General features: G+C 45.8%; 1 protein-coding gene across 13 annotated transcripts in view; it reads right to left on the bottom strand.

The window, feature by feature from the left end:
- The window catches only part of LOC311274230 (AT-rich interactive domain-containing protein 1B-like), a 216,168-nt gene that overhangs the window by 164,764 nt on the left and 30,935 nt on the right, over positions 1 to 20,469 (bottom strand). For 12 of the 13 annotated variants that reach the window (XM_084381731.1, XM_084381739.1, XM_084381736.1 and 9 more), the window contains exon 1: positions 16,060 to 17,622. The exons of the other annotated variant lie outside the window; for it this stretch is intronic. In XM_084381731.1, the coding sequence (XP_084237857.1) occupies positions 16,060 to 17,340 (1,281 nt within the window). In that variant the 5' untranslated portion in view covers positions 17,341 to 17,622. Of the gene's footprint in view, positions 1 to 16,059; positions 17,623 to 20,469 lie in introns of those variants that run through there. 13 annotated transcript variants of the gene reach the window in all.

The following is a 20,469-nucleotide window of genomic DNA, read 5'->3' as shown; positions in this document are numbered from 1 at the left end:
GCCCACAGAACCCCATGGAGATGCTGTTACACAACCGAATGAAAGAGAGAAAAAAAAGGGGCAGGAGGGAGGAAAATAACAATAACTCCATCTGCCCCAAAGAGAGAAAACAGGCTATTTGAGCAAATATGCTGCCCTTTCGCTTCCCTCGTCTCCCGAAGCCGAAATGCGGGTATTAAATATGCAGGCTAGATTCGCCCCTTATTCAAGGAAATCACCACCTTTGCTAATGGAATGGTATTGGAGAGGAACTGCGTTTCCACAGCTTGGATAATTATGAACGAGGTCCCGTATCGCCAAGTGTGTTTATGAATTAGCAATGGTTATTCATGATATTGTGCTCAGAGTAGGGTGAAAATACATAAGTGAATACTAAGCGAGCAGACCAACAGAAACGATGCTAAAGGGTCCTGAGGGGGCTTTCTCTGCCATCCATTAGTCTTCCCTGTAAGGCAAAGCTTAACGAGCTCCTCGGGCTGGGAGGCTGGCCATTGAAAGAGAGGGAGCAGAGTAAATTATGAATGCGAGAGCTCCATTTAAAGCAAGACCACAATAAGCCCCCCTCCCCGTTATTAAGCCGTTTTCCGCCTCTCCTGTTTTACTCCTGAAACACAGGTGTAACATTTACAAACAAAATGTCCTTCATCAATGAATTAATAAATAGTAAATATAGTGTATCTATAAAAAGCAAGTTGTCAAACTAGGTCACACCCGCGGTGCAGTTAAAGAGGCTCCCCGCTAAAAATGAGGATTTACATTCAGGCTGTTTGTTTTGGAGCACTGCCCAGTCCTCCAGGGCGGAACCATCCATATTTCTCCTGCGGGTGATCCATCACTGGGAAAAAAACAAAACAAAAACACAAATAACAAACAGATATCCTGACCTTCCTCCCTCAGGCGGATATTAGATACTCATTAAAAGTCACCTGAAACAATTTGAACCAAATTGATTTCATTATGGGACTCGGCACGACACACAAGGCCCCCACGTCTGATAGCTCAGCGGGAAATTTACAAAGTTAATTAGAAAAAAATTGATTTTCAGATAATATTTTTTTCCCCCTCCACTTTACTTTATGTCACTTTACGGTGGTAAAGTGACATGGAGAGGGGGCTTGTTCACGCGTGGCAGCGGTGATGTTCAGTGTGGATGGGAACACAGCAGGTTAGAGGCTTGAGCATTGTAAGTGGAGTCGGGAAATTTATTCCAGCTTTCAGTGGTAATAGAACAGTGTGTGTATGGCTATGACAGATTGTGTAATAGCATGTAAAGGTAGTGTTCTCTCCCCGCAAACCCGCACTCACCAATATCTCTTAACCTCCTCACCTTTTCTGTGCATGCACTCAAATACACTCCACCGCCACCCCGCCTTGTTTTTCCCCACACCTCAATATAGCGGTCACAGCGGCAGCAGCAGCAGACGTGGCCTTAATTTTCTCCTGTAATGAATGTGAGCCTCCACTCTTCCACCCCTGCTGTGAAGGCTTCCCCAGAAAATGGGCTCCTCGACCTGGGTTAGGAGGCCCTGGAAATTGGCTTCCCTCCCCCCGCAGCCCCTCCAGGTCGCCCTCTGGGAGGCCCCAGGCTCTGTGAGCCCAGGCCAGGCCTCCCATCTCCAGGGCCCTGACTGGGAATCAATCACCGAAGCTGGCTGAGAACATGAGGTGGGGGAGCCGGGTCGATCAATGAGAGGCTCCGGGCCTGTGGGAGCCCTGATGCATGGCCTGGCTGTGCACACACACCTCTGACTCACACTTAACTCCAGCATTCACTTCCATTATTGCTGAGCTCCAGGGCAGCTATGTGTACAGAGGACTGGCTGTGCCAGACCATATGAATAGCATATGACTGAAGAAATTGAGTGATATTTGCAATTAAATGGCCTTAATTAGATTTGGACACGATCACGCTGAAAATGACTGTGTCTATGTACACCTCGTGTATAGAACCCAACCCGTTTTTCATTTTCATTTTTGAGTTTTCATCATCTCATATGAGAAAATTAAACAAAAGCTGAATCTCCCTGTTATTATTAAATTTGGCATTTAGTAACAGTGCAACCACATACTTTATCGAAAGCAATGTGAGCCAGTTTGTGGCCTGAATGATACCGTGATCATGACTTGTTTTACACACTGAACCTTGACCGACCTTTAACGTTCAGGTTTTTATTAAAGGCCAGACATATTAAAGGGATGCACATATTTCCCGGGAGAGGCAGCAGATCCTTTGGCTGCAACACACAGATTTCACCATGTGTCGATTCTCTGAAACAAGGTGTGTGCGCGTGCATGTGTATGTGCGCGAGCGTGCGTGTATTTATTGTATGTTGTCAGTGTATGGTTTCACCACACTATGAGTGCAAATAAATATGATTTAGAAAACAATGTTTGCTAACTATGTTTATGGATATGTATGTATGCACACACACATCGTCGAATTCACCAACTGTAAATGCTCAGCATGTCTGTGAATGTCTGCCAGTATCAGTAAAACATGTGTATAAGTATTCTGTATGTGTGTGTGTGAGTGTGTGATCAGTGCGTACCATCTGTGTCCAGATGTTGCGTAGAGAGCAGGCTGCGTGGACAGCCAGACAGTTGGCAGGCCTTCTGACAGGCCTGTGTTCCTTATTGATAGAGGGATCACAGAGACAGAAGAGTCAGCCGTGCTCAGCTAGACCACAATATTGTCCTCGCTGCTGTTATTCATCCCAGTCAGCCAGGAGAAAATGGGATGTTCTGAGCCAAGTTTATAGCTGTCAGATCTGGGCCAAATAGGACTTGAATAGGTTTCAAACATTTGGAAAACAGCATGAGGAACGTTTGATTTGTCATACAGATGCAGCCAGATTCTTGTGCCAGAGCTGAAGAATTTCATTGTATTTCAATTCTGACAAGGACTTTAATACAGATGACAATGAAGCTGAAGCTAAAGTGCTCAGCCCTGTGCTCTCGGGTGAGCACAGCGGCAAGGGCCAACATGTTGGCGGGAGCGGTTAAACTGGTTCCTGTGTGTGTGTGGAGGCACGGTGCAACATAACAGAAAATATTTAAGCAATCTGACTTCCTGCAACTCCTCTGTGCTTAATCCTTTAATCTGTGTGTGTCAACAATGAGCAAATCAAATAATATTAGAAGCCAGTATCGGAGTTGCACTATAAACATAAATATTGTAAAATTAAGCAAATTTCCCTTAAAAAAAACTTCCATGTTTATCCATTCCTCTTCTTTTACAAAAGGCATCTGTTGACTGCTTAGTTTCCATTATTGCCTTGCAGAGCTTTCTCCCTGACCCCGCACCCTGTGCCATCTTTCTTCCCGGGCTCCTGCCAGAGTTATGGAGCAGGGCCGACGTTTATGGAGGGCAGACCCTTTTTCCCGGAGCTTTGATCCAGAGAGTTCTATAGCCTATAGTTTCGCAGAGGTCATCCAAGAGGAGCCATGTGGGCAGCAGTGTGTGTAAGTGAAAGCACATTGAGCTGCTCATTTTTAAAGCAGAGCCTGGTGCAAAAGGGCCTTGGAGGAGTTGAGGGGTTACAAGGTGCTTGTTGGGTTTTTGGGTGTGTGTGTCTGCGCAGGCTAAGCTCTGTCTACTTGTGCGGGTGTGGGAAAAAAAAGAGAGGAAGAGATACACACACACAGCACCGCTAATCCATGAGAAACAAATCACACCAAAATGAAAACAAGCGCCAGAAAATAGTGAATCGCAGGCCAGCCCAAAATTTCATCAGGCAATATCACAGCTCTCATATCTGTCATCTCTCTTTCATCAAACCCCTCCATCCCCTATACAAATTATTCATGCCACTAGCTAAATGTATTCATACCATTCTGTTTACTTTATTACTCCACTTTTATTCTGCTCTTTTCCCCACATTTGTTTACAAGAATAAAAGCCTACTCTGACAGAATTATCCCTCTGCACAACAAAAATAAATCACAGCGCTTGCACACACATCATTCACATTCAAAGAGCACAGCTAAATTATAGATGGCCCCTTTCTCCCCAAATATGCATTTCATTAGCATTTCCTTCGCCTGTTGTCTTTTTTTTTTTCTCCTTCTGCCCGCCTGCGCGCACGACCCACTCATGTGTGCGTATGTGCGCGCGTGTGTGTGTGTATGACTGGAGAATGGGAACAGACTTGCAGCAAAGCAGGACGCGTCCCCTTTCCCAAGCCTAATTTAGGATTCAATTACAATACTCTTTAAAAAGCGTCGACTTCGCAATTAATTATTTTAAGATTAGCCTGACAGTAATGGGCCTCCCACCGACGCCAGCCAGCGCACGACTGGCCGCCTGCACCCCAGGACCACTCTGTCTCTCCACATATATATTTATATATAGATACACCTTTCTCTTTCTGTCTTCATCCCCTTCATTCTCCACCTCTCCCCTTCACACTCCTCGCCCGCCTTCTCTCCATCTTCCTCTCCTGAGGAAAAAAGGGAAAAGATAAATCTCTCTCCTCTCCTCACCTTCACTCCCTCCCTCTGTCCTTTCTTTTCCTACCTCCTCTCATTGCTGCGTTACACTTTTGTTTTCTTGTTGTTGTGTTCTTTTTTTTCCCTTTGTTACTTTGCGTCGTGCTCTGATCTCCTTGCCGGTTGCCGCGCAATTGATATTGCTTCAGTACGGCGGGCTGCTTTTTACGAGCCACAAGGGCCTTCTCCCACGTCCTCCCTCGTCCCCAGGAAATGCTGACGGATGAGCCCCGCGACAATGTGCACTCGCACATAAACACTCGCACCCGCACACCCAGGCGCATACACAACCGTCTGTCACCGCCGCTGCCAGGCGTAAGCGAAAAACACGCCGCCCTCCGCCCGCTTTGATTGGAGCCAAGCGAAGCATTTTTTTTCTCCCCCCTTCCTCTCCGCCACTGCTGCTTTTCCTCCCACCCTCCACCACTACCACCCTTTCCATCCAACCCTGTGTTGTTTTTTTTTCTTTCCTCGTTTCGGAAATGAATGTCATCATCCATCCCCTTTCTACCTCTGCTGCAACTCCCCCCCGTCACCCCCGGGCAAACCTCAACCGAAGCCCCCGATTCTGTTTATTTAAATATTTGATATGTAAGCAGTCATAAAATAAATGTCAGAAGAGGGGAAGGGGAATGGATATGCGGGGTGTGGGGAAAGAGGCCATTACGGGTAATGGTTTCTGATGTACGTCGCAGCCCCCACAGTGTAACCCCTCCCTCACCCGTCCCCACTGCACAGACAAACCTGCACATGACTGAGTCGAGAGACGCTGAAGCAACAGGGGAATAGATGGAGCGGGGGCATGTACAGTCTGAATGTGTGTGTGTGTGCCACGAAGGCAGAGACACAACACACACACACACACACAGTGACACACTTGTTCGACTAGCGGTATGGAAAATAGGCCCTCCCATGCACAATTGACTTCTAATACATTGTATACTCCTCAAACCATCCATTTACCAGGCATTGCAATTTCAGGGGCCCTGAAAGAAGCACTTTGCCAGCACTTTGCAAAATACCTTAAAAAAAACTCCCCAGCCTCTACAAATGCTGTCTCTCGCTAACTGCCAATTCTAGCATGTCTGTTAAAGTGACAACACAGCCTTGTCGCCTGGTATATTGAACATCGCTTTATTGACTTGCCAGGATTTCCATGTTGGACACAGGACCCGGCGCTGCCTACTGTTTAGACACTCCGCCGCCAACACCATTACAAACACACACGCCCATCTCCGCTCACGTGCGAGTCTCCCAGCTAGTGGCACCCCAAAGGATTACACGGCAGTGACAATTTCACCCAAGAACTGATGGAAAAAAAAAGAAAAAAAAAGAAAACGAAGGTAGGCGGGGTGAATAAATCAAGCGCAGCCACTGAGAAAGAGAAAAGAGAGACAGAGAGAGTCTCTCGGTGAACAACCTTGAATTTCTCCTTGATGCCGAGATGCTAAAATACTGCTAATCAGCACAAAAAAAAAAAAATCCCCAATTAAGAACAAAAGTCATCACAAAATGTTCATTAGTGCTGATGGTATATCGGCTTGGCATTTCAGGGCCTTTTATTCTCAGACCTTTACATAACGAGCTCCCTGGCCACGCCAAAGGGCTGCAGGAGGGGGAGTGACATCACATCAGGGGTCAAAGGTCAAAGAGAGGTGTTGCCGGCTGTTGACCCCCGTCACCTCTAAATGCTCAAACGTGCCGAATCCCCCTGTGATTTTCCCATCTGTCAGCTCTCAGGTATGTGGACAGGGATACACACTTCCATCTTTGCCTTGTAATGTACATGTAACACACACACATGCATCTGAAGCCTCCCATAAACACCTTAATACACATATTCACGCATGCACATGACACTGATTACATACACACATACATCGATCACACAACTCTAACTGCTTCTCTCCTTTCCATATTATCAATACACACACCTATAATCAGCTCCCCTAACTCACACATGAGCTCATGCACGAGTACACACTTTTCCGCGCATATATACCTAAATCTCCTCCCCACACACGCCTGCTGCTCCCCTCTGCCCCCTCCAGAGTGCGGGTCAGCATGCCCTCCAGAGCGCCTCGCCCTCGCCGCTGTTAATTACCACTAATTGGCCACGCTCGTTTTTTCCCCCTGCTATAATGGAACCATTCATCTTTACTACTTAATGAGTAGGCACTCTAGTCACCAGGCAAGGTCACCCACAACTAGCATCCAAAAGACAGAGAGACAGAGACTTGGAAACAAGTGAGGGGGGAAAAAAGAGGAGAACAGTAGAGATGGAGCCGTTGTTTATGCTTCAAATACAGAGGAGAAAAAATGTGACTTTGCAGAAGTTTCCATGCATGACTCTGCTTTTTGGAATATGGCCAATGTGATGAAAAAAAAAAGTTGAGAAATGTCTGGGAGCTGTGGGAGTCTGCAGTGTCCAACGCAAACCACAACACACACAGGGAATTTCCAAAGACAGACTAATTAAAATACCCGTTACGCGAGTGAAAACAATGGATCCCTCAAAACGACGCTGAGAGCACAGACTCTGCGCTGTCGAAAAAAACGAGCTTTAAATGCAGAAATGTATTTTTCAAAATGCACTGAGAGCCTCTTCTCCGGCTTATGCACACATAATTATCAAAACAATCACTCCAACTGGCAGCACAGACTCCAGCCCCAGCGGGTGAGAGGGCAACATGTTAGCCGCTATAAAGCATCTAATTAACGCTGAATGCTTTAAATATTAGTCCAGCGGTTGCTTTGTTTTCATTTCTGTGGTGAGTCCCAAAAGGAGGAAAGATACTGTTGAAAATAAGGGAACATAATAATGCAACTAAGAGAAAGAGAAAGAATGCGTATATCTGTGTGTGAATCTGGACTTTAGAGCAAAATGAAACTCTAAAATTCACATGAGGAAAAAATAAAGCTGCGCACGATCTTTAATAGTCTGCAAGATACAGTAGGAAAAGGATCAATACTTCAACACTGTTTTGAAACCGTGTGTTTATAACAATACCACATCTAAATTCAATAGTGTAAAGAACCAAAGCTACGAAAAAAACAGGTCTACAATCATATTTTTAAGCCAAGTGTGTGTTCAGCGACAATGCCAATATTAGGGATGAGTGAGTACACCATTATCTGTATCTGTACCCATTAACCAACTTAATTATCTGTATCCATATCTGTACTTGGAATGGGTGGGGTTTATATCAGGAGTGGGTGGGGCTTGGCCCAGACGTAGGTGCGGCTGTCGGAATTAATGTTAATTTAAGACTGACATTGACAGGAGTTGATCAAAGGTGTCTATATTTTAATCTATTTTAAAGGTATTTACAAAACAGCCTCAGAATTAAGCTTCAATGTTTTTACTTAGATGATACCCATACTCGTAAAAAGTATATTATCTGTACCGGATAGCCATTTCAGCCAAGTACTTGCTCAACCCTAGCTGATAGGATTTGTTTTTAACAGAACATAATGCAGAAAAGATGCTTTGGGTAGGTTATAATAATGAATTTCTCAGTGAAGCTTACTGTTTAAGTGCTTCGTTTTCATTTTGGACGAATGAAGTTTATTGTTATACTGTAAAATATCCTGCCTTCATTATGTTAGTCGTAGTATTTGATAACCACATTAGAGGAAATGCTGCAAAATGTGTTTCTGTATTAATTTGTGTATATAAGAAAATCAGCTGATATACATCAATGCGTACACTTTTTAATCCTCAATGTTGGTATGGCCATCGACCCAAAAATCCAGTATGAGTCAGACTCCAGAGACAACCTTACAAGTCTGCCTCCAATAAATTGTTGCCAAATCAAGTCTCCACCCGCTGACTTATTACAAGTTTTCACAGTACACTACAAACTGTTGACACATGCACCCGGGGGCCAGCAGGTCAGACAAGACAACAATATCTTCACATTGTATAACTGTGCGAGCAAGCCAAGCCGTCAGTCTTTGCCTGAGGTAGAGCAGAGGAATGTTTCAGGTTCAAGTATCATAATTTGTCTTGCCGACTCATGCCAAAAATCTGACAACCGGCCATTTCCCTTGGAAACGTCTTTCCGTCAGGGAAGTGCCACTGTGTTGTAGTTCCTCCATTCAGTGTCATGCAGCGTAGCGGAAGCAGGCAGTCATGTGCTCCTGCAGCGCTGTGGCGATCAGCCCGGCACGGCAGTGTTTGTAAATGGGACAGTTGTCTATGGATTATGTTAATGTGGTATTCCACACTCCCCTCTGGCATGTGTCTGACATTACAGTAACCTTTGCATGTTTAGCCAACAGTAACTATGGATGTTCATTGAGTAGGGAGACACACACACGTGCGTGCACCTAGAAACACACACACACACATACACACACACACAGACACAGTTGCACAGGGAGATTAACTGTGAACAGCAAACATCTGCTCTCGCGAACCGTATTGATGTTCTTTGGAGGAATTAACATCTTAAAGAAATAAGACATTTAAACTTCAAAATAAAGTTCACTCGTGTTGTCGATATCTAATCCAGTTGATCCGGTTTGTGTCAAAGGAGTGGCTGGAATGTAGAACACATGTCTGGCCATATCAGAGAGGTGCACCGTGCAAGAAAATGAGAGAAATACCAAGAGTGAACATCTGTGATCCACACCCACCCCAACACAGAACAACCAGAATCCTATCATCACATACAGTACAGTATCTCCAATCAGCAGTGTCAAATATGCATGCGTGTGTGTGTATGTGTGTGTGTGTGTGTGTGTGTGTGTCCACTGTGCATATATCATATGGGGAGGAGGATGTGGTGTGAAGTTGCTTTCTAAATTGCTGAGATAAAGTTGATCTAAATGAGGTATCGTTCAGCCAGGAGTGACCACATGTGTCTTTCTTTGACTGGTAACTATAAATCACCAATACATCCACACAGCAGCTCTGTTCACACACAAACACACACACGTGTAGAGAGAGAGAGAGAGAGAGAGAGAGAGAGAGAGAGAGGAAGCTGTAATAGACAATCTTAGGTTTGGTAGGAAAAAGATGACAGAAACATGTTGTGGCTGGGAGAATAACAAGACAACACAAAAGACATACAAATAAGTGTATGTTTAAGAGTGTGAGTGTATGTAAGCATGTGTGTGTCGCAGAGAGAGACAAAAAAAAAAGAAAAAGAAAAAACAATGTGGAACTCGGAGGGAAAAAGAAACGACCCCAAAGTAAAAGACAAAACTCATCAACACCAACTCGGTGCGTCGTCCGTGTCCCATCGCTTTTCTATTTTTGTCGCTCTGTGCTTCACAGACGACAGACAGCGTCTTGCTGGTGCTGTTTGGTTGTATTCTTTTTTTTTTCTTCTTTTTTTTTTTTTTTAGCTGAGCAAATGGTCCCACCGTGCCAGCGCTGATTAGGATCAACTCAAACCAAACAGCGAGACGTGTGACTGGAGTGCACAGTCTACAGTCTGGAAACAGAGAGGAGTGCAGGGGCTTTGATGTGTAAAGTGATGGATGAGAGTGATGATGATGATGATGATGATGTTGATGATGATTATCTCGCAGGGCTGCTAGGAGGAGGAGAGGATGGTGGCTGTTGGAAGTTCATACATGAAGTCACACACACACACACACACACACACACTACATGAATCACACACTGGCTTTTATGTGAACATGCATTTACATTTTTATGTTATCTGCAGTAAGCTGACTCCACTAGCAACTGTTAAAAAACAATCAACTAGAAAAAGATACTTAAGTCATACCAAAGCATATCTACCTGAGACAAATGTTATTACTTTCTGTCGCAATTCACACATTCACACATTCACACTCCTATTTATTTATTCTCATAAACGTGTGTTTTCTGAGAACATAAAAAGGCAAAAGCCTGATTTTACAAAACAACACAGCTTCTAAGTTTTATATCAAACGTGCTTACTGAGTCGCCAGACTAAACTGAAAAGCTCAAGGTAACATAAATTCAAAACATATATTTTTTATATGCACCGAAAAATCTTCTACATTCTCGCTGTCTAAATAAAAACAGCTCCCTGGATAATCTGCCAATTATCCTCCTCTCTTCCCTTTCTTCAGCTGAACTATCAGACCATTAGCTTTATTATACAAAAAGGGAGGAGAAGCAGAGTTTGGTTGGATCCTCGAAATGTCCTGCTGACTCTTTGAATTAATTGCATTAATTGCTGCAATCGCCCAAATTGCTTATTTCTTGAGGGACGGACGGGTATGTTTCTCATTTCCTTTTGTCCAGAGAGGAGAGAGAGGACATGGGGGAAGCAGTTCCTCTAAGCAGGGCAGTGTTTCAGTAGTGGCCCACAGATCTGCTCAGTATAGTGTATAAATATTCGATAGGATATGCTGGCTGTCTAAATACCTCTGAACTGACTGCTGGTCCCTCGGGAGACCTAGCCAGCTACTGAGAGCCGGGGACATGAGGCAGATAAAAGAGGAGAGAGCATATTTAGAGAGAAAACACAGGGGGAACAAAAAGAAATGGCTGCAAAAAGTATAGGACCATCTGTTTAGTAAGTATAAAACTATTAGTATATAGAAAGAAAGAAAGAAAGAAAAAAGGAAAGAAAGAAAGAAAGAAAGAAAGAAAGAAAGAAAGACCATCCCTCCTCTGGGATAGAGGGGGAGGAGGGGGGTCCTTCCTTTCAGCAGCTCCACGTGGCTAATTAGCATATGTGAAGGTCAGGGTGGTGGAGGTGGGGGTGGTGGTGGGCTGGGGTGCCACCACAGCACCCACTGCCATGAGACCTGGCGCCCAGCCAGCCACACACACACTACTGACGGCAGGAAACCCAATACGTTTGTGTGTGTGAGAGAGGCTAACAACTCGTAAATACTTCTTTTTCTTCGCGTCGTTCACAAGGATGAAGCAGGGCGAGATCCGCAGGGAGAGAATTTTAACCATGCTGACATTTGCCAGAGTTCACATAGTGATTCTCGCTCGCTCTCCCTCTCTCTCTCTCTGTCTTTCTGTCTCTGTGAACTCGGCCGGGCCCATTCCTCAGAAGTCAGCAGCCCTCCATGTGACTCACTTCAAATATCGCCTACATTTCTACATCTCTGGCCGCCTCATACTCCTGCAGCTAAGTCTCAATGCTAGCAGCAGGTTTATGCAAATCGTGACCTATTGAGGTAGGAAAGACAAATTAAAATCCAATCACAAAAAGGGGTTGGGGGTAAAAAAGAAATCTGTCATAAATCAACAGGAAGCACTGGCTGGAAAAATAATGACAAATGCAACATGTCTGCTGCCAGAATTCACATAAAATGTCATAATTGTGCCCAGAGGTTCTGATAACATGATTATTATAATATTGACAAGAGCTTTTCTTTGTTTCAGTGTTCAGGCTGCATAGCTTTCAGTAATGGTTGTCACTGTGTACAAAATTAAGGCAGGCTGTTTAGTAGGCTGCCAGTAGGAGGACGTAGTCCTGGGATAAATGCCGTAGGATGGCTTTACTTTTCCTTCAGGGTCATCATCGGATCCACCACTGCTGACACAGACTAAATAAGGCTGAAAAATGAAATTTAAATGACTGATCAAATCAAAACAGCCTTGGATGACTTCGTCCACACAGGAAAAGTCAAATTCTCCCACATGCACAATTAACTTTCGTCCCCAAAATTGCTTTCGTTTTGATTTTTCTGCTCCCTCCTGACACACGGCAGTTCGGATAAGACGGAGCTGAGAAACAGCTGACACCGAATCAACGCTCGCACTAATTAAATCCTTTCTTCAGGGCGTTTACACATCCACCTTTGACTCCAGGGGATGGTGTGAGTGCATAGTGGAGCCAGACAAAAAAAAAAAAAAACTACAATCATTGTATTTGCTAGCTGGTAATATGCGAGCTTATGTCCGGTGATGCAACTGGACAGCTGTTGTTTTATTGTTTTTTTTTTAATTCATATTATTTTTGAAAATCTGAATTAATTGGCGTTTTGTGGAAACCGCATGCAGACCAGGGATAACCCCTGCCTGCCAATTACCTAAGCAGGCTCTATGTTTCATCCAAGGAAGATGAAAAACGCTGCGCGGGGCCCTTATCGGACGCAACAGAGCAAATTAAAATTTCACTCTGGTGTTGCTAATCAGCAGTGCGCTGGCTGGCCAAGACAGAGATGTAAACAAAACAACGTAAACAAACGACTGACGGGAGGGGGCAGAGAGCGAGAGAGACAGACGGAGGAAGAGAGACGGGTGGGGTTGAGGTTGGACTGCTTAGTGCTGACGAAGGGGCTTTAGCCTCCTCCTGACTGCACACACACACGTAAACAGGGAGACAGAGAGGAGAGACACACACTCAAGGACGCAAACACAGAAGGAAAGGAAGCACCCAAACACACACACACACCTGACCGGACCCCATGGGCTGTCGGTCCGATGCAGAACATGTACCATAAATTAAATTCCAGCAGCCACAGTCAGGCCCATCACTATGCACAAGGCTCCCTGAGATAGCCGCATAATACAATGTGACATTGATGCATTGCTCCTATTATAAAGTCTTTGTTCGTATCACACTAATAATTCATAAGAGAGAAATGTAAACAGTATGCACTGGAGAGCACTGCAAGCAGGAATCATTTCAAGGTAAGCACATTACCAAGGATGGGATTGGGTCTAGTCTTTGATATGTAGAACTACTGAGCTTTGATTTCAATTCCAAAAAAAACCAAAAGCAAAACACAGAGAATAATGGTGATAAATTAGCGGAAACTGTAGATATTCATTTTTTTGTTTTATTAGGTCAGATTTTAAATGAGTTGCTGCTGTAATTATCTGAGCAACAACACTATTTCCAACTTGCTAGGCCCTCATTATTTTCTACTAATTACTTTTATTGTTCTCTGTGTGTGTTGTGTGTTGTGATTAGTGGATAACAGACAGATTCTTGTTACACGTATAGGTTGAGACAGAACACGCTGTTTCATTTATGATGCAAACCTGTGTAAGTTATTCGGATTGCTGCCGTGTAACTGCTATAGGCACACACTGCACATAAAGAGAGAAAAACACACATTGAGCAGGAAGGGCACACACACACACATGCAGACACACATTCGGGCAGAAGGTCGCAAACTGGACGCTGAATATTGTTCTGTTTTTTTCTCAATTAAATAGGCCACAGTAATTTAAAAACTAGGACAATGTCGTGTTGATGAGAGAGCAGGTTCAACACACACTTCTGAATAACATATCTAACGGTTCTCTGAAGTGCGTATGTGTGTGTGTGTGTACACAACACGAACACACACACACGCAGCGGTGTGGCTCCGTCTTCATTTTTGGTGAGTGGCCAGACAAGTGAGTGTGAGGGTGGAGGGTGGAGGGTGGAGGGGGGCAGACAGCGGTGTAAATGAGGTGCACTCGTTTCGCTCACAACTTGCTCCTGAAGAGAGGCAGTGGGGAGGGAAATTGAATTTGAAAGAGGGGAAACTGTGCCAACAGGTGACAGAGGCGTGCTCCGACCAAACGCACTCTGAAGTGAAGCGCAGTCATATCACGGGGCCAATTTGGAGGCAGTATTATGCACTACACTGCTCGCCTTTCTCACACAGCCTGTCAGCGCGCAGGAGAGCAGTGCTGCCGCTCCAAATATGAATTAAACATAGGGCTTTTGTAGCGTGAATATACTGCTGCTGAAATGTTGATAGAGTCGAGAAAAACACAGCAGCGCATGCACTTACTCTTAAAGTGGAAAACTGGAGGAAAAAAAAAAAACATTTGCAGTATAAAATGTTAAATTTAAGATTTGTTTAGGGGGCTGCTGGAATTATCTGCACTGAAAAACTGAATGTGTATAGTACGGCTCATATGCTGTGACTGCCATGATGTGTGTGTGTATATATTGAATATATATACACCAATCTACACATGTTGGTCCAGCTTATCAGTGCATAATCTATACCACAGCAAACCTTCCTTTGCTTAAACATTCACTTAAGTTTCCCAGCGTTCAACACAAATTGCCCTTGATTGAAACAATGTAGGCTAATGAACCGTTTTTGTTTTGCGAGAGGCAGGCAGTGTAAGCCATGCTCAGCCACCTTGCCCTCCAGTCGTCCAGATGTGCCATCCAGCAGTGCGAATAATTTAGTGCACCAAAAACAACCACACGGTCCTGGCTCTTCTGGAGCGAGACTGCGTTGTTTTTAGGGGCCAGCGTTCTGAGCTGGCGGCTACTCCCTCCCCCTGGCTGCAGGTCTGCACACTGTTGACACATCACTGTTTCCGCTCAGGGTCGGGGACACCCAGGGATCCTTGACTGGATTCCTCCAAAACAGACGGAGGAATACTCGAACAATTAGCAACACTCTGTTACCACTGAGGTGCCCTCAAGCCAGGCATTCGACGCCCAGCTGCAGTGGCCCACAGAAGTGCAGCTTGCGGGAGGGGGGGGGGGGTTGTTGTGTAAAACTGTGGTTGTGGATGAACATCACATGTGTAAGACACAATTTCTCACATATCGGATAGAGCAAAATATGACAAGTAAATCAAGGTGATAACTCACTCTACATGAAAACACATCATCTGTTTTCTTTATCATTTTGGGCTGACATTGAAGTGTCTGTTCAGCGTGGAAAAAAAAGATGAGAATAATTATCAGTAGCAGCCTAAACCTTCATAAAACTTCAATTATTGCGTTGGACGGCCTCCAAGTCTGGAGTATTCCCATAAGACGTGAACGCAGCATCACTACAGCGCCATGGCCAAGGATCCCTGCAAGAATCCTGTTTTTTCTTTTTTTCTTTTTTTTTTTTTCCGTGCAGTCTGCCCAGCGGGGCCACAGGGAGCCAATCAGATGGCAGACTGGGTGTCAACTGTGAGCCGAGGAGTACGGAGAGCTTTTAGCCAGTTTACCTCCACTATTCAAATAGTGAAGAGAGCAGCAGGCACGGGAATAAACGAGGCGCACGCAGGAGCGCTCCGGCTCGACATGGAGCGCACGGAGAGGAGACGAGAGGAGGGGAGACGGACGGTCTCTGCGCGGCCGCGGTGTCTGTGCGACTCTTCACATCAGTTAAACACCAACGCATGATGAATGCGACAGTTTATACTGGTCGTTTATGTACATTTTCTATAGGAGTGTTTCACTTTGTTCGCCGTGCGCCTCGAACACAACACGTCCTCTAAACAGGGCGTTTCGCAACGTGTCTGACACCACGTCGGCAGAGAGGTCCAGCCAACGTGAACGGTGCTTTTTATCCACTATATAAAACTAGAGAAGAAATAAAAGGGAGAGCACACAGTTGGAAAATGAACTATAGATATATGACGGCAGAAACACAGCCTCTGATGTATCCTGTTAATTGTTGCAGGCTCCTTAAAATATCCTAATAAATGAAGATATTTAAAAATAATAATAAATGTGTGTTTTCTTCCTTTTTTTCTGTCATGTTAAAGCTCAAGTAGGTCTTAAACACGGCCTAAAATCTCCTGAATGAAAATATTAACCCATATAATTCACCTCTAAATGGTTATTATGAGTGACACAGCAGCGATGAGATACCCAAGTTCACTGGCGCACACCGGTGCGAGAAGTTTCCCAAACTTACCTGCGTCCTGCCGAGGCCTTGCCCTCCGTTGCCCGGACTCATTGAATGAGGGTGGTTCCTCTGCTGCCCTCCCCAGCCGTGGGCCGAGCTGGCTCCATACTGGGGCCCCACGTCTTTCCCTAGGCCCATGCCGGCTTGCTGCTGCGCCGTGGGGCCGCTGTAGTCTTGATAAGCACCGCCATAACCCCGCATCATGGGGCTGGGGGACGTCAGCAGTTGGTTGAGGGTCGGGGTGGCCCCTGAGGGTTGCTGCTGCTGCTGCTGCTGCTGCTGCTGCTGCTGAGTCTGTCCTGGGAACCTCTGAAAGCCACCCTGAGCAGCTCCCAGGGGAGGCTTGCCGTGGCTCGCCGAGGAGTTGCTGCCCATCATCATGTTACCGGGTTGCCGGCATCCAGAGGGGCCCATCATCCCGTAGGCCCCTCCGCCGTAGCCCGCCCGGTACGCCGCCGGGTACTGATTGTACTGGCTGTTGTGGTACCCTGCTTCGTGGGAGTTCTCCATGCTGTTATGTGCCGAGGAGTGCGTTATCCCCATCCCACTGCTTTGTTGCTGCTGTCCGCCATGTTGCTCATAGCAGGGCCTCGGAGTGTAATAGTTGTTATTAAACTCAGAGTTGTTACTAGTTGGCCCCAAGTTAGTGTGTTCATACCTGGTACCCATCATCCTCTCCGCGGGTTTACAGGTGAGCTCCCCCTCGCCTTTCCCTGGCATGTGCTGCTGCTGTGGCTCCCCCTGGCCCCCCAACAGGTTCTCCTTGCCGCCGTGGTGTTGGTGATCCATACCTCTGTCCCCACGGGGCCCCTGGCCGTTGTTATTGGCGGTGTTGTTACTTTGAATCTGTCGCTGCTGATGTGGCGCAAATTGGCCGAACTGCGGCGGCGGCTGCTGCTGCGGCGGCGGCTGAGACTGAGGGGGATCTCCGCTGCTCCCCACACATTTCAGCTTGTGGTTCGCGATCAAACCCGTTTCCATCGAGGAAGTGGTTGAATTAGTCGAAGCCGGGGCGGACGCGAGGTTATTCCCATCCTTGTCGTGGCCGTCCGGAGCATTGTGAGTCGTGGAAGTTGAATGAACCATGTTGAGCTCGTTTCGGCGGTGATGGTCTACATTATTCAGAGTCCCATCTCCGGCACTCAGCATCGGTCCAGTCCGCTGTACGGTCCCTCCTCCTCCTCCTCCTCCTCCGGATTTCCCCGAATTGAGCTCCGGACCCAAACCGCTGGATAATTTCTTATTTTTGTTATTAGTTCTGGTCGGAGCCGATGCAACTTGCGCAGCCATGGTCACTCCAACATCTCAGCGCGCAGTGACAGCAAGCCCCGACCAGCCTTGCGCGCAGAAAATAACACAAGAGGGGAAGAAAAACACAAGCTGGGAGGTGAAAAATGTATTCAGTGGAAAAGCAAGCTCTGTTGTAGCGCTGGTTGTTGCTGTGGTGGTGGTGAATCGGTGCGTCAGTGAGGCTTCATGTTGAAAGTTTCTCTGCCAGGTTTAAACGAAACTTTTTCTCTTCCCCCCTCCGCCTCTCCTCCATCCCGGTTCTCGGTAATATGTAGCAGCGTCTCCCGGAGCCCTTGTGGCCCAGCATGGCATGAGAGAGAGCGGGCTCTACCAGCTTATCCACCTCCAGGGCTCCGGCGCGCCTCACATGGAAAATCCGGACTGGAGTAGTGAGCCATTACGCACGCTGCATTTAGATTTTTCTGTGTTTTACGGTGTTTTACAGGTTGATTTTACAAAAAAAACACAGAGACACTGATGTGGCAGCGTCTGGACATGTCACACATTGTCTTACTGTCATTATAACATCTGGATTTATTTTAATAATTGCGCCTCAGACGCTGAAGGAATGACTCCCCTTCCCTGAGACTAAAGTGCATGATATTCTTAAACAAACAATAACCGTATTTGCAAATTACGCACAGACATTCCTCCTCCGCTCCACGCGGACCCTCCAAATAAACACAGCAGCAGATGTTAAGTTTGCCCGAGCGAGTTGTTACGCATTTATCCAGATCTGATTTTCCCTCTCCCCACCCCTCTCTGTCCCTCGGCTCAAGCCAGTTCTCTGCAGCTCTGACAGGAGTCGGACACGCAACCACAAGCTGTGCGCAATAATGTTGCCATCGGAATAAGAATGTAATCGCACTTTATAGCGGCTATAATGTTGTAATATCTGAACCACAGAGTTCATCCCCGACGCGCTCCTATCACTTCTTTTCAGCCCGAGAAGGAGTAATGTTGCCCTTCAACAAAGAACCACAGCAATCGTGTAATGAGAGGGAAACCGTGGAAATATCGCAAACTATAAACTGTCTAATATTCTGCAGGGCTATTCGGTGGGATAGCAGATAAAAATTGCCATTCAGTAAGATTAGGTCACCATAAACTCGTTGTAAGTCTCCATTGGAATGTAATATGAATATTATGAATATTAAAGGCATTCTTCATTAGGCTCTTATTTGAATAACAGTCTACATTCTTTAATTCCCTTCATTTGATTTACTTTATCAGAGACTAACCTGTCTGAAATGATAATGAAATTTAGAGAAAAAAAAAAAAAAGAAAGAAAGAAAGAAAAAAAATCAACCCCAGGCTGCAATGTAGGACCACACAAAAACCAAAGTCTACAAGATATGCTATCCCATCAGTGGTATTCAAACATGAATGCAAAACAGTGCTTAGTAAAGAAGCTGGGGTGTCTGTTGGGACTTGAATGAGCAGAGGGTCCGCTTTGATGAGATCAGATGCATTTGATCAACAGAGGGAGCTGCGGATGAAAGAGGGGTGGAGGGGAGTGAGGGAGAGAGGGAGGAAGAGGGAGAGAGAGGGGGGGTAGAAGGATTTGGGGATGAGAGTTGTGCCGAGGATGGCCGTGATAATGATGATGACTGGTGGTGGTGGGAACAAATGTGTTGATGATGATGATGATGATGATGATGAGTGAAGATGCCAGCGGTGGAGGCGATGATAACCAAAATAATGGTGATCTGTGTAGAGGTAGTGATGGAGAATGTATAAGCGGAAGCTAATTGTTGCTTTAATTCACACATTCACTCTGCCTTTTACTTGTAGGTGTAGAGTCTGAGCGTATAGTGTAATTCACTGTGAAGCCATGTCCATGACAATGGGAAGACCCCTGCTGGAGATACAGTGTCAGTACAAGAGAGAGAAGAAAAAAGTATATAAAACACAGGCAGTGCCAGACCTTGTGTTTCAGTGAAAGGAATATTATATATGATGCATTCTGTGAAACTACTCATGTAAGATGGAAAAAAAAATCATATCATCACATGACAGCGAGAGGCTTAATCCCACTTTTCCAAATGGAAGCTCGCTCATTGGACGCAAATAAAAGCCGATGACATCCCTAGAAACCTTTCCCAGCCGTTTGCCTTTATGAGCCCATATGGCAGAGAATAAAAGCTATAACGTTGTTATGGTCCAACTATAGAGTCTCCATGGTGTTCACTACTCAGTATACTCAGGGCCAGCCTATAGCATCAACAGGACCAGATGGCTATTTATCTATAGGACACCCTGAGAAGACATCACATTTACATCCTGTGAGAGAGAGGAGAGTGTGTAGGTGACAGACTGCTGCTGGTGTGTGTACTGTATAGACAAATGTCCTTAAATGATCGAGCATTTCTTTATGTCCGGGCTTCATCACTGCACCTTTTCTGATTAGAACAAGCCTCATCCACACCCTTCCTGCTCTCCGTACTTTGTGCACATGACGATTCTGGCTCCCATCAGTGTCCCAGATCAAAGCCTCAGCTCTGATCTCATCTAGAGCAACACTAGGGCTGACAGTGAGGGGACCTGGAGCATTAGCATATTCTATGATGGCGCCCGGCTTTTCAAGCCGTTGCCTCGGCTGCAGCTCTGGGTGTGCGCGCTGTGGCTTTGCAACTCTAATTTCCCTCTCTCGCTCATTAAAAAAAGCCCACTGTTCTCCTATTAATTCGCAGACACACTGATCTGTTTGAATGGCGAGGATGGGTGTGTGTGTGTGTGTGTGTGTGCGGGAGGAGGGAGGTGGAGGAGGGCAATGGCTCAGCGCATTTGCATTTATGTTTAATTTATAACCTTCAGGGGCCCCCTGATGCAGCAAGATTGAAACAATAACTCCAGACAAACACGGGGAAGAGAGGAGGAGGAGCCGGAGGAGGGTGGATGGAATTAAAAATATACAGATCTGGGATGGTATGTGCTTTGCATATGTGTGCGGGAGTGTGAGGATGCTGTTACTGCGTGTACACCGGCGTGCGCGCATTTTTTTTTTGGGGGGGGGGGGTATTCATTCGTGCGTCTGCATCAAGGTGTATCTAAAGCTCACACACACAAACACACACACACACACACACACGCCGGCAGAGAGGCAGAGGTCTCCTTTCCGCGGGGGGA

Source organism: Pagrus pagrus (genome assembly GCF_965226575.1).
Source record: "Pagrus pagrus genome assembly, chromosome: 18".
In the NCBI taxonomy this organism is placed as follows: Eukaryota; Metazoa; Chordata; class Actinopteri; order Spariformes; family Sparidae; genus Pagrus; species Pagrus pagrus.
Note: the sequence above shows the minus strand (reverse complement) of the source record. Positions and strands in the feature narration are given on the sequence as shown.